The sequence below is a fragment of the Rhinopithecus bieti genome, unplaced genomic scaffold (assembly GCF_001698545.2).
Source record: "Rhinopithecus bieti isolate Rb0 unplaced genomic scaffold, ASM169854v2 scaffold_29830, whole genome shotgun sequence".
In the NCBI taxonomy this organism is placed as follows: Eukaryota; Metazoa; Chordata; class Mammalia; order Primates; family Cercopithecidae; genus Rhinopithecus; species Rhinopithecus bieti.
Genome location: NW_016813163.1, coordinates 1066807 through 1081457, shown reverse-complemented (window position 1 = coordinate 1081457; position 14651 = coordinate 1066807). Strand labels below are relative to the sequence as shown.

General features: G+C 41.6%; 1 protein-coding gene across 5 annotated transcripts in view; it reads left to right on the top strand.

Annotated features, from left to right (window-relative positions):
• ST6GAL2 (ST6 beta-galactoside alpha-2,6-sialyltransferase 2) overlaps positions 1-14651 on the top strand; it is a 94644-nt gene that overhangs the window by 53333 nt on the left and 26660 nt on the right. For all 5 annotated transcript variants that reach the window (XM_017847746.1, XM_017847745.1, XM_017847744.1 and 2 more), the window contains exons 3-5: positions 4590-4687; positions 6062-6163; positions 8505-8679. In XM_017847746.1, coding sequence (XP_017703235.1) covers positions 4590-4687; positions 6062-6163; positions 8505-8679 — 375 coding nt within the window. The remainder of the gene's footprint in view (positions 1-4589; positions 4688-6061; positions 6164-8504; positions 8680-14651) is intronic.

The following is a 14651-nucleotide window of genomic DNA, read 5'->3' as shown; positions in this document are numbered from 1 at the left end:
GCTAACTGTTGTAAACCGTACAACCCTAACTGATAGATAAGTTTGTTCCCATTTTACAGATAAGGAAATACCTCCAGTCACATGTGCAGAGCCTGGGTTCAAACCCCAGTGTGGGTCTCCAGAAACACTCGCTCTCACCCCTGTGCCGGCAATGCACAGCCATTGCAGATGGTTGCTGTAGAGATCACTCCAGAGCCTGGGCTTGAGGCTGCGAGGGAAGTAAGTCAAGAGGTGAGGGTTACAGGTCCTGGGGAAGAACAGGGCCTCCGCGGTGGTGGGAAAGCATTGCTTTGTCCAATCCCAGGCAGGCCATTCTCTAGTGACTGGAGGCTTGCTCTCCTGCTGTGTGAATTTTCTCATCAGAGTAGGAGAGGAGGCGGATGTGGGGGATGGGCCCCAGGGCAGGGCAGTGACCGGATGCTGGAGGGCTTGCTGGCCCAGCAGCTCCTTGAAGGACTTTAATTTTCCTTCCATGGATGCACTTGTCTGGCTCCATTCTCAAGGTCAACACAGTATGGTTCTGGCCTGGGAATGCCTTCTCCAGAAATGAAACTTGACTTTCTTCCCCTTGTGTTTGCTGTCTGACCTATTCCTTTTTGTCTAAATAGGAATGGACAGCTTCTGTTCTCACAGTGCATTATCAAGGCATGCACAGCCAGGTGTACGTTTACAAAACATGTCTGTGTGACAGACGACAGTCTCAGTGCCCCCTCCCCTTCTATCCCCACCCCACGCTGCTCATGGAGGCTGTTCATAGAGGGCTTGCACTGGGCCTAGCCACAAGCCTACATGACCCTGCCTCCCTGTCATCTCTACGCGGGTGGCCTTTTAACTGTGCAGACTAATACCACCTCCAAAGGAATTACACTGCTTTATCTTTCTGTGCCCTGTGCCTCGTGAAGTCCTTGGATGGTTTAGGGCACAGCTCCACAAAAAGACAACGGGCATTTAAATGCTGGGATGTTTTCAAGGGCGATGCAATTAATTCAGATTTATTAGTCAACGAATAGAAATGCACCCACCGCTTGGGGCCCTTGGCTGGGCTGTGTCTGAGGGGTAGGCAGCGTAGTTTGGAGAGAACTGGGGTTGAGGATTGCTGGCATCACTTCCCCTCAGGCTTGGGGTAACTCCCTCCCAGCACGTGCAGTCACCTCGCTGTCTGGAGTCTCCTCTCACTGTCTGCAACCAGAGGGTTGCCCTGGCTTGGCAGTTGGAACAGTGAGATCTAAGCTTACCCTTAGACTTTCCAAGGCCCTTTCGAGGGTCCATGAGGAAAAAAAATGATTGTGGTAAGTATACTCAGAGTTCTTTTCTTTCCAGTTGTTGACATTTGCACTGGTTGTACAAACACAATGATGCGTGAGAATGGGGCTTCTTAGCACAAGTCAGGGCAGCAGAACCCAAAGCTCAACCTTTGAATACATGGTTTTTCAGATTCAGTGGGACACATGGGGAAATAGGAGAAAAGCGGTTGTGTGTGCCAGTTCACAAAGGAAAAGCCCCTGTGTAATTGCATTGTGGGCTGAACTAGCCACTTTTTTTCATGAAATGCAATTTCAACTTGAAAAGAAATGTTAATTCTTCAGACTTGGATATTTGACAGATATGTTCTCAGAAAGGAATCAAGGGAGCGTGTCACTTTTAGGAAAATAACTGATAGTATTTCTTGCCAATGATAAAATTCAAGCTTTGAACCATGAACTTGGAAGTTATCCAGACTTTAAAAACTGGTGAACTCCATGGTGATACTAACCAATGTGGTGTTTCAATTCTTTTTTTTTTTTTTTGGGACGGAATTTTACTCTTGTTGCTCAGGCTGGAGTGCAATGGTACGATCTCGGCTCACTGCAACGTCTGCCCCCTGGGTTCAAGCGATTCTCCTACCTCAGCCTCCTGAGTAACTGGGATTACAGGCATGCACCACCACGTCCAGCTAATTTTCTTTCTTTCTTTCTTTCCTTCTTTCTTCCTTCCTTCCTTCCTTCCTTCCTTCCTTTCTTTCTTCTTTCTTTCTTTCTTTTTTTTTTTTTTTTTTTTTTTGCATTTTTAGTACAGATGGGGTTTCTCCATGGTGGTCAGGCTGGCCTCCAACTCCTGACCTCAGGTGATCCGCCCGTCTGGGTCTCCCAAAGTGCTGGGATTACAGGCATGAGCCACCACGCCCAGCCAGTGTTTCAACTCTTTATAACAAAATGCATCACCATTTGGAAGATCTGCCTAACATATATATATATAACTTATATATAACTATGCCTCGCTGGTAGTTTTCAGGTGATCATTGTACAATATTATACAATTATGCATGAGTGAAAGGTCCATTTTAAGAGAAAAATAGACCACAAGTTTTAATGTAATGGAGCACAAAAAGTTCATTGACAGGTTTCAGATTCCAAATTATAACCAACCCTAAGAAACTAGCCCTTGTAGAATTTTATTAGGTATCAAAGAAGAATATTCACAGTTCTTTGGAAGGATTCTTTAAATAGCTCTCTCAATTCAACAATGTGTCTGAGCCTTCATATACTTCACATAAAACAACATACTGCAACAAGTTGAATTCAAAAGCAGATATGAGAAACCAACTTTCTAAAAAACCAGACCTAAAAGAGACTTGCAAACATTTCAAACGGTGCCAGTCTTCTCAGTATTCTGTTGGTTTTTGAAAATATAGGGGTTGTTTTAATTGAAAAAACTCTATTTTAAAATAAATTAATAGACATTTTAAATTCCCTATTTTACTTTCTAGTATGGTAAATATCAGTAGATATATTCCATATGCCTAAAAAGTGTTTGGATTATCAATGAATTTCAAGAGTCTACTGTTTTGGGTAATCTAGTTTTTCCACCTCAAATATTATTTGAATTTTTTGACAAAACGTTACTCAATAAAAATAAATAATAAATCCATTATCTCAATAAAGTATGAACAAATCCTTAAACTGTGAAGTAAAGAACAGGTTTTAACTTGGAGGCATTCATGTATGTTGGCATCATTTATACACAGAGTAGATCCCCGTGAATCTAGAGATTGGCAGACTTTTTTACAGAACCTGGTAGTAAATATTTTAGGTTTTGTGAACCATATCTCTGTCTCTGTCTCAACAGTTCAGCTCTGCAGTTATAGACAGCGTGTACAGTGGATGTCATGGTGGAACTTGATTTACTAAAACAAGTGGCAGGCCAGATTTGGCCAGAAGGTCGTAGTTTACCAACTCCTGCAAAATTTCCCCCAAAAGAACATTGCAGGGTTTTGATGACATAGCCACCTACACTTTACGCATTCACGTGTTCCAAAAATGGATTAATTTTGGTGCTAAAGCTGGACTTTGAATTCTTTTAGTTCAGGGCTTGTCAGTGAAGACACTTTTTTTCACATTGTTTTAGTGGGGGCATGCGTGGTAAGTTTCTGCTATTTGGGGAGCAAGAAGAAGACTCCAAAGGAGCAGGTAGCAGGGACTGGGGAAGAAGGCAGCTGCCTTAGGCACTTTTGCGGGGCTCGGGGACAGTACATGCAGCTCCCCTTGGGCATGACAGAAATACCTCTTTTCACCTCTCCCTCACAGACAGGCACTGTCCTTGCTCCAGACGTAACTTGGAATCTGCATGAGATATTTGCAGCTAAAGTTGGCCCTTAGAAAATTGCTTTCTTGCTCATTGACTCTTCAGGCTGGTTTCTAGGAATTTCAAGACACATGTATGTTTATAGACTGCCTTATGCAAAGGGAACATATCTCCTATTCCCAGTGCTAAATCAGGTGAACCCACTTTCCTGTGCCTCCCCCTCTTCACCTTGTCAGCCTCTAGGATAGGGGTACCTTGTTTTCATCCAGGTCCTCCCAGCCCAGCATTCAGAGAACTTGGGCAAGTCGGGCTGTCAAGTTGAATGAAGTGAGATGTAGATTTATGTTGCATTCATAGTTCAACTTTGGTGAAGCGCAATGTGTGGTTATAGAACATAAGAGCCCTGGCAGCTGGTGGCATTCGTGGTCTCTCCATCTTGCCCATCCTTGGGGCTACAGCGGTCTGGTCTGCTGCTAACGCAGAATGCTCTAAGGTTGCTGTCACACAGGTATTCTTGCCATCGGCAGCAGTACGTAAGGTTGCGTGGAAGTCAGGGCTGGCTTGCTTGCTTTCTTCGACATTCAATGCAGAATCTCTGCTGAAGGGCTGGCTTGCTTTTTAAGCATACATCAGCACCAAAAAGCAGCTCTTGCCTTCTAGTTCCTTATCTGCTCCAGTAGAGTCTCCCTCAAGATGTATTGGAAACTTTGGGAGAATGGCTGCATCAAGCATGACACTTGTAAAGAATGCCGTAAAGGTAGCAGGTATCTAAATATCACTTAGATGATACATTATCGCCCATAATTGAACAGATTATATATATATCTATATCCATATTGATGTTTCCTCTAGCCAAGATCTCATTCTCAGTGAAGAGTAAATTCTCGGAAAATCATGTGGGGACATCGTAACTTTATTGATGGTGTATCATTAGCTTCAGGTATTGAAAGGTTTGCTTTAACATTTTTTTCCTAGATTATGTGATTCTACAGAGAACAAAAGTAAGCTTGTCACTTATGTACCCTTAGATTCTCATGATGCAGTTTTGAGATTTAACTCTGCTCCTACACGTGGTTATGAGAAAGATGTTGGGAATAAAACCACCATACGCATCATTAATTCGCAGGTAAGACAGATGGAGTGTTGTCATGAATGTATGTTTCTTAGGTTTAACTGGATGAGTGAAGAGAAATGAGTTTTAACTGGATGAGTGAAGAGAAGTTACCTGGTTAATTATGACCAGGTACTTGTTTATTTCTATCAATCTTATAATTAATGCAAATTAATGAGGGAAACTGCAGAGAAATGGTAATTTAGACATGACATGAATAGGAGGAAATGAATACTATTAAAAGGAAAAATCAGTAGAAATAGAATTATATATATATATTTGTAATCATAGACTTAGCATGTTGCATTTTGTGAACTGACGAAAGTTAAACTTAGAAGAAATGGCAATAAAGAAAGCAGAGGATAAAGGGGAGAAAAGCAAAGTATAAAATCTGAGAGTTTGTAGGAGATCTTTGCAACTTTAGTCTGCCATTTGGAAATTCTAAAAAATGAAAAGGAATTATTTAATTGGAAATGAAAATACCTCGTTTATTCACGTTCTTGATAAGAATGCCTTGCAAATGTATAGCAAAATTATCCTCAGAACAAACTACAACAATTTCTGGAGTTTCAAAATATGTAGAAAAAATGAGGTGATGAGTGATTTATGGTGAGTTGCTTACAGAACAAAAGATTAGCTTTCTGCACAGTTCACTGCACCAGGCAGCCTGCCGCAAGGTAAGAAACAATTACCATATTTCCTTAATTCAGAGATGTCATTTGACTGTAAAATCTGCCATTCATTTCATAACAACTTTTTGCAAAGGAGAACTTAAATGCCACCAAATTAGAATACATATCATCTGTAACATACATTCTAACTTAGAAACTTTAACATATGAAGGAAAAAAGTACATCGTAATAATGGTTTAAAAAAATGTGTCTTAAAATCGAGGGAAAATAATACGTTATTTCCTGAAACAATAATTTTAAAAAGATGATTGGCAGCTGAGATTGAAGAACTCATTTAGAACTAGGTAGGGCCACAGAGGGAAGGCTGTGGCTGGCACCCTGGAGGCTCCTTCAGAACTCACTTCATCCACACCTGCAACTCTCTCTCCAAATTACATGTGGAGGCAATTGTAGAAGAGGTTGTGGGACTTGAATTAGCTGGGGAGTTGCACCCTTCAGGATCTGGATTCAGTACCACCAGACATGAGTACATTGCTGGTGAAAATGTCAGAACTTGTGTTTTTTTTTTTTTAAAGTAGTTTCCTCAAACATTCTTTAAGTGCTTCTGCATGCAATGCCTGCCTCTCTCCCTCCCCAGAAGAAAGTACAAAGTCAGAGCCACCTTTTCTTGCCCTAGTTCTTTTAATTTTCACCTCTTTTAAAATGCAATTTTAAAACCAAACCCTGGCTTTGAAATGGTTTTTCTTTGTGTTTGCAGATTCTGACCAACCCCAGCCATCACTTCATTGACAGTTCACTGTATAAAGACGTCATTTTGGTGGCCTGGGATCCTGCCCCGTATTCCGCAAATCTTAACCTGGTAAGTGTTACCCTGGATTCGCCCACCCCAACCGTCAGACAATGGCTTTGACTAATTGATCATAAGATCTAGGCAAGGATTAAGCTTTGACAGACAACGAAAGTACCCATCAATGTCAATTTCATGCATGTTTGTGAACACCACATCGATACCCAGTTACAGTAGCACACTTGTGAACATTAGTCATCTAATGCCAAAGTACTTTTGTGCAGAATTGGTGGGCAGGGCAGCCGGATGGGGGAAATGTAGAATATCTAAATATTCAGAAATTTCTAGTTACACTAAAGGGTTGACTGATTAAACTCAGAATTGTTTCACTGTGATGTGATGGTGCTACATTACCTTTCAAGTAGTTGGAAGACCTTTTGAAATAAATTGAAAGTGATTGGCACGAAAATCTCAACTTTGTGAATCCACAGCTCATTTTTATTTAAATGGGGCCTGTTCCAGGCTTTTCTTGAGTGTGTTCCTCTTTGGCTTCTGCTTCTGAATCTGCTTAATTTTATGCAATAGGGCTGAAACAAGTTTATTACTAGCCGTAAAAACACAAACAGGTTATATTTGGGATATTCTGGTAACTCATTGCCTATCTAAACAAGCAACCAGCTACTTTTGGTGAAACCTCTCATGAAAAGCCAGCATGCTTGTTTTTCAATGAGGACTGGAAAAGACGGATAGCATTTAGCCTAGTAAGAGATGCTGTCATTTCTGTAAACGAGTGTCTTTGACTTGTTTAGTGAAGACCAGAGAGGATGCAACCTTCTTAAGATGAGTGTCAACGAAAGATCTTTGCTTCTTCGAGAGGTAACCTCCCAAGATAGAAGCCGCTCCTGGAGAAGGAGCATTTTGGTCACTGCTGACCTTGAGACTGAGGCTGGACATTTACTTTGTATGATTACTTACAATTCCTGACCAGGCGTGCAAGTCAAAATCACCTGGAGAGTATTTTTCAAAATCTGTCAGAGCCCCATCTCCAGAAATGTAGGATATATATAGCCTCGATGTATATTTTTTTGAGAGGGCTCTTTGATTCTCATATGTACCCTCCACTGAGAATCAAGCATCACATGGGTGTTTGAACTTTTCAACTTCCTTTCCAGCCTGAGGCTCCCTGGTTTTAAACTCTTGCAGCTTTCTTGCTATTCGTGAACAGACTGAGAGTTTCTGGCTGTTGGACCTTATTTCTTCCTCTGTTGGAAGCAGCCCAGCCCCGGGCACAGAGCTGGCCACCTGGCAGTGCTAAAATCCCAGTGGCAAGTCCGCTTTCTGTAAGGCCTTTGCTGCCATGTGAGGCCCCAAGAGGAAGGAGGGTAAAGGAGCGACTCTCGCTCTGACCCCACATTCCTCTTGCTCCCTTGCCAGGGCCTCATGGCTTGGGGCTTCGTTTATGAAAGATACTCTGGTCCAGTCATTCTCAAAGCTTTTAAAGCGACAGTGCCATTTCATTAGTGGAATATTACCTGTGATCTTAATGTATACCCACTATACACCCCTGCTGTCTGTTTAAAGGGAGTTCTATGAGCTAAGCTTCTTCCCACCCACCCTCTCCAAATCCACGTCATGGTTACAGCTGAGACGCTTCTGAAAACTTCCTTTTGAAAACATCCTTATTGATTTTTGATACAATAACATACACTGTGTAAACAAATATAAGTGTACATTTTGATGAATGATAACAAATCTATATACTCATGTATCCACCATCATAATGAAAAACTGGAATATTTCCTTCACCCTAGAGAGTTCCTTTGTTGTCAATCCATCCTAGTCAATCTTCCCAGCCCCAACCCAGGCCCAGGCAGCAACGATACAATTCCTGTCACTATAGATGAAATTTGGAAAACTTACTTTTGAAATACACTGATGCAGTCCCCAGGGGCCAAAAAACTACACCCATGGGCCACATCTAGCCACCACCTGCCTTCATAAATAGTGTGTTATTGGAACACAGCACGCCCATTCAGTATTTATTGTCCATGGCTGCTGCTGTGCTATGATGGTACAGTTGAGTAGAGACGACCGACTCTATGGCCTGCAAAGCCCAAGGTGTTGATTATCTGGCCCTTTGCAGAAGAGGTATGCTGATCCATGATCTAGTCCATTTTCCTCATTTGACTAAAGCACAAAGCATTATCTCTGCTAGGGCTAGCACCCTGGTCTCTCTTTGTTCTCATCCCCTCATCCCAGTGAGGAAGTGTCCGTAGATGGAATGAGGCGTGATCTTTCCCCATCCTCTAGCCCCAACCTGGCCCCTCTGCCTTGAATCAACCAGCCATGCCCTGTCTCCTTTCATGGTTTAGTTCTTTCTACTTGACTGCATTGATTTTTTTTTTTTCCTTAGTGGTACAAAAAACCGGATTACAACCTGTTCACTCCATATATTCAGCATCGTCAGAGAAACCCAAATCAGCCATTTTACATTCTTCATCCTAAATTTATATGGCAGCTCTGGGATATTATCCAGGAGAACACTAAAGAGAAGATTCAGCCAAACCCACCTTCTTCTGGTTTCATTGGTAGGTGTCGTATTAAAAATTGGAATGAGTGGGGGGCAGACAGGATGAGATCTAATATTTAACAAATATACAGTCATGTTATATGGGTTGAGAATACCTTATCTGAAATGCCTGGAACCAGAAGTGTTTCTGATTTTGGATTTTTTTCAGTTTTCAGAATATTCACAGATACTTAACTGGTTGAGAATGTCTAATCCAAACATCCAAAATGCTTCAATGAGCCTTTGTTTTGAGTGCCATGTGGACACACAAAAAGTTTTGAATTTTGGAGCATTTCAGCTTTTGGTTATTCAGATTAGGCATGTTCCACCTGTACAGGGAGAGCCATTAACAGGTGGTTTTGGAGGAAAGGTAGGTTAACTAAGGAAAAAAGAAACACTTGTGTAACAGACTACTCCAAAATTTCAAGGTGTAAAAGAAAGAACTGTTTTATTTTTCTCATGATTTTATAGGCCAGGACAGGCCTGGCTGGGCAGTTCTTTCTGTTTCATATGGCATCCATGGAGGTCATCTGGTGTATTCCACTGCTTTATGGGATGACTTCACTCCCACATCCCTCCGGTCCCTTTGCAGGGATGGCTAAAGGCCCAGCTGGGCTGGGACAGTTGACCATGTGCCTGCACATAGTCTCTCCTGCATGGTGGTCTGAAAGTAATTGGACTTCTTAAATGGCAGCTTATGGATCCCAGGGAGAACGTTTGAAAACACAGGAAATCAAGAATTTGAATTTCAAGAATTTGAATTCTTCTCTGCCACTGCCAGTTTCTTAAGGCCAACACCTAGGGACTGGTACAGCATCACAGGTGCAATTCTATTGGCCAGAGTCATTTCAGGGCTTATTGATTCCAGGGGAGAAAACATAGACCCCGCCTCTTGAGGGAGATGAGGGAGGCATGTCCAGCAATGTGCGGCATTGTGAATCTACCACCCATGCCTGTTCACGTAGCTTATGCCATGCTTGGTTGTGGAGCTGAATCTGTGACTACAGGAGAGTGTGTTGTGTTTCAAGATTATGAGTTGGTATGGGCTTTGATGAGACTAGTTCCAGTATCTCATTTAGCTCTCTTAACCGAAGAGTACACCATCTTTCATCTACAGATGGGTTTTATGTAACAAGAGCATCACACTGGGCCTACATTGTCTTCCAGTCAAGCTCTGATCCTCAGAGTTTTTGGTTTTTACCTCATTTCTTTATCTGTGTTCTAGCTCATCACCCCATTGTCTCTTTGATATTACCTGAGTAGAGTAATATTAAGGAATATCCTGGACCCTTTTGGCAATATGAGAACCTACACAAGAACCAAACGATATTGGTTTTGTGTATAAAGAACTGTAATGTTCTCTTCCCCAATTTCAATGAATTTACAACCCTTTTCCTTTTTTGGGCTGCACAGTGGTTCCCCATGAATAAAGGAAAGACTTGTGGAGATAACACTGGTTTGGTTATGAATTCAGGACACACAGGTATCCTGAATTGAAGCTTGCAGATTTTAGAGTGGGTTTTTGGTATCATAGTAATGTGAATTATTTTACATATAATTTAAGAAAAAAATTTACAATATGACTACATACTATTTTCCATAAGCTCGGCTTTTTCTCTCCCTTTTAAACTCATGCCTTTGACACTCTTTGTTTCTGAATCACTCTTTTGAAATCCTAAGTTCTTTATCTTTTGTGTGGTTTCATAGGATCTTGTTGATTTAGGAAAAAAAGTATAATCTAGTTTGTCAGCAAAGAGTAAACAGGATAGAATAATGCCTAGACAGCATAACAAGATGTGACAGAAGTTTAATAAACCCTTTTTCATATCCTCACCCTCTCATAAATTCATGTGGCTAATATTTGATTAGAGCAAAAGTTTTAAAGCACAGTTAGAGGGGCCTGTCAGATACACTTATTATCAACACGTGGTTTAAAAATTTCAAGTTAGATAGTCATAACTGAAAAAAAGTACTTTCCTATGTTGTTTTTGCTAAAAGAAATCATGCCACATATAGCCAGCTTCCTTTTAAAGCTATTTACTGAGAATTTAAAGTTTCAGAAGCTGAAGGTTATCTTTAAGGCTTCTTTGACATGAAGAAGGGGCTGCAGTTTGATGTCATTGCAAGAGGTTGAGGTGGCACAGGATGGGTTGAGTTTGAATTCCCCTCGGCCGCTTGCTGGCTTGCTGACTGACCTTGGGCAAGTTACTTAATCCTCTGACCCTGAATATCCACAGATGAGAAATGGAAGTACTAATAATCATTATTATTTTCTAACACTGTACTGACCAATATGGCTACTTACGTTTCAATGACTTCAAACTAAATAAGAGGAAATCTTTTGTTTCTCAGTCTCACTAGCCCCATCTCAAATTCTGAGTCACCACATGCTCCTGATGGCTACCATATTGGATGGTGCAGAGACAGAACAATTCCATTGTCCCAGAAAGTTATGAAGGACAGCACTGTTATGTTTTGCTAGTCACAAAAGAATGAAAAACAGCAAGTCGATAAGAAATCCCTCAGTTCCCACTGGGCAGGCTGTGTTCTGTGGGTAAGGGTTAGGGTCGGGCGAGGATAGAAGAGGCAACAGAAGATGTGGTCTGGCGTTGTTAAGTTTATTTGTGGCCCTTGTGCCTTGTCATGGTGAAGCATGTGAGAACCCTCACCAAGGATGGGCAGTGGAGAAAGCTTGAATGAGTTCTGCTCAGAAAACCTCCAGCACCTTCTGATTACCCACAAGACTGCAGTAGTCTTTGCCCCTCGTCTTTGATCTTGATCATAAATAGGCTGAGAGCCAGAATCTGTTTTATAATTTATCCGACATCCTTAAATAGCAGTAAAATGATGTCACCCACATCTCAATCTGTCTGCTATGAGAATTTTAAAAATCAGTGACTGTTTTTTTTTTTTTTTTTTTTTCTCTTATCAAAAAATGTTCTCCAAATGCCCCCTTCATGTACTGAGGTCATGTTGAGAAGGCATTGACTTGTTGTCTCAGCACCTCATTGTTTCCAAGTGCTCTAACCTCTAACGTCAGTTACTGAATGAAAAAATCCATCGAAGAGCTATTAGAAGGGATTAGAACATTTCAGTTTGCACAGTCCCATCTTCAGCCCTGGGTACACCAGTCAGCAGGACGGTCACCATCACCAAAGATCACCCTGGCAGTGTCCCCGGCCTCTGGTTGTTCTGATCCACAAGGGGCTGCCCTGGAGGTGAACCAGTGTGCCCCACTTCCTTTACTGATGTACTCATTAGATACATATATATACACATAGCTGCACACATGGTTGGCTTCATAGGGCTTTTGGTTTCCAATATTTTTGAACTAAAACTTTTACTAGTGTGTCCATCATTGTAGTCTCTCATGCAATTACTTATATTTCTAAACCCTCTGACGTAGTTCGGGTATTTGTCCCCACCTAGATCTCATGCTGAATTGTAATCCCCACTTCACCTGAGCCTCATGGGAGGTGTTTGGATCATGCGGACAGATCCTTCATGGCTTGGTGCTGTCTTCATGATAGTGAGTTCTCATGAAATTTGGTTGTTTTCTGATTTTTTTTTTTTTTTTTTTTTTTTGAGACAGAGTCTTGCTCTGTCACCCAGGCTGGAGTGCAGTGGCATGATCTTGGCTCACTGCAACCTCCGCCTCTCGGGTTCGAGCGATTCTCCTGCCTCAGCCTCCCAAGTAGCTGGGACTACAGATTTGGTTATTTGAGATCGTTGTGGCACCAACTCCCGCCCACTCTGTCTCTCGCTTCTGCTTTCAGCATGTGAAGTGCCAACTCTGACTTTGCCTTCCAAAGTCAGAGGCCTCCTCAGAAGCAAATGCCAGCGCTATGTTTCCTGCACAGCTTGCAGAACTATGAGCCAATTAAATCTCTTTTCTTTATATTTTACCCAGTCTCAGGTATTTTATTATTGCAGTGCAAGAACAGACTAACACATCCACGGCATACATTTTGTTTATACATGCTTAGGAATCTGCATGTTTGAAAGAGAGAGACTCTAAAAAGTTGACTATTTTGAACACAAAAGACATTTCTTCGTATGGAGATTATCCAGTGGCAGTTGGATTCCCAGGGAGATGTTACTGAGCCCCTTAAATGTAGTGCTATTAGTGCTATTCAAGGCCTCGTTACTGGGGCCTGAATCTTTCATACAGGCAAAAGGTGGTGAGCAAGGAAGGTAAGGGTCATACTCAAGTGGATATTAATTGCACACTTCCTATGTGCCAGACACAGGACTGGGCCTCAGAAACCTGGTGGTGAAGAAACCAGGCAAGGGTCCTCCCCACCCAAAATTTGCAGGACAGACGTAAATAAAATTGTTATAAAGTATGGTAAGTCCAACGAAGGAAAAGAAAAGAATCCATCAAGGAATGGTCTGTCTGTTTTGCCCATCATTGTATTTCTGCTGTTAGCCTGGTACAGAGTAGTACAAATAATAACTTGGTGAGTGAACGGATGTTTTAGCTCAATGTTTTTCAAAGTTTAGCATGTGTCAGAATCACACAAAAGGTTTGTGTGCTAATAAACCATTCCTGCGAAGCAAAGGTTAGGTTCTAAAAAGAATAATAAGCATTTATTCTTTCGCAGTTTCCATGGGTCAGTAGTTTGGGAGCAGATTGGTTGGATGATTCTGGCTCACAGTGTCTCCTAAGGTTACAATCAAACTGTCTGGATTCAGGCTGGATAATGTGTTTCCAAGATGACTCACTTGCATAGCTGAGGGCAGGAGGCCTCAGTTCCTTACTACATGAACCTCTTTCCATAGCACTGCTTGGGCATCCTCACAACATGGCAGCTGGCTTCCAGAGAACAGGGGATCTCAGGGGATCTGAGAAAGAACAAGGAGGAAGGCCCAATGTTTTTATGATGTCATAAGCTAACACATCTGCTACATTATCTTTGTTACACAAGTCAGCACCATTGTTATGGGACGAAACTACACAAAAACATGAATAGCAGGCACCAATCATTATGGAGTCAGTTTGGAGGGTGGCTGTCACAGTTTTGTAAACCAGATTACTGAGCCTACTCCCAGAGTTTTTGAGTAGCTGGAGATTGTGAGAATTTGCATTTCGAACAAGTTCCCAAGTGATACTGACACTGTTGGTTCAGGGGCCACGCTTTGAGAACCATTCTTTTAGCTTTGTGGAATCTTAAGAACTTCAGAAGTCTAGTCCACAGGCTCTGTACTGATGGATGTACCAGCATCATGATATGCATTTGGCTCAGTAGGAGGACTCAGGAATCTTGAATAACTACTAATCATGTACTTATTGCAATCTTCAATCCCAAGTGGGATAATTATTTTTATTTGTGTTTAGTTAAAATAATGTAACATATTACTAAAATATAACTTTTATATATTTTGCCTTTTTAAATTCTGTAACATTAAATCCTATATTCCAGCAGTATTGGATGTGTCTGTGTGTTTTTTGTTTGTTTGTTTGTTTGAGATGGAGTCTCGCTCTGTTGCCCAGGCTGGAGTGCAGTGGAACAAATCTCAGCTCACTGAAACCTCCGCCTCCTGGGTTCAAGAAGTTCTCCTGCCTCAGCCTCCCACCTAGCTGGGACTACAGGTGCATGCCACCATGCCCGGCTAATATTTTGTATTTGTAGTAGAGACGGGGTTTCACCGTGTTAGCCAGGATGGTCTCGATCTCCTGAACTCAAGATCTGCCCACCTTGGCCTTCCAAAATGCTGGGATTATGGGTGTGAGCCACTGTGCCTGGCCTATTCCAGCATTATTGGATGTTTTAATTATCAATACAATTATTCTTTTTTTTAATTTTTTTTATTTTTTTATTTTTTATTTTTTATTATACTTTAAGTTCTAGGGTACATGTGCATAACGTGCAGGTTTGTTACATATGTATATTTGTGCCATGTTGGTGTGCTGCACCCATCAACTCGTCAGCACCCATCAATTCATCATTTATATCATGTATAACTCCCCAATGCAATCCCTCCCCCCTC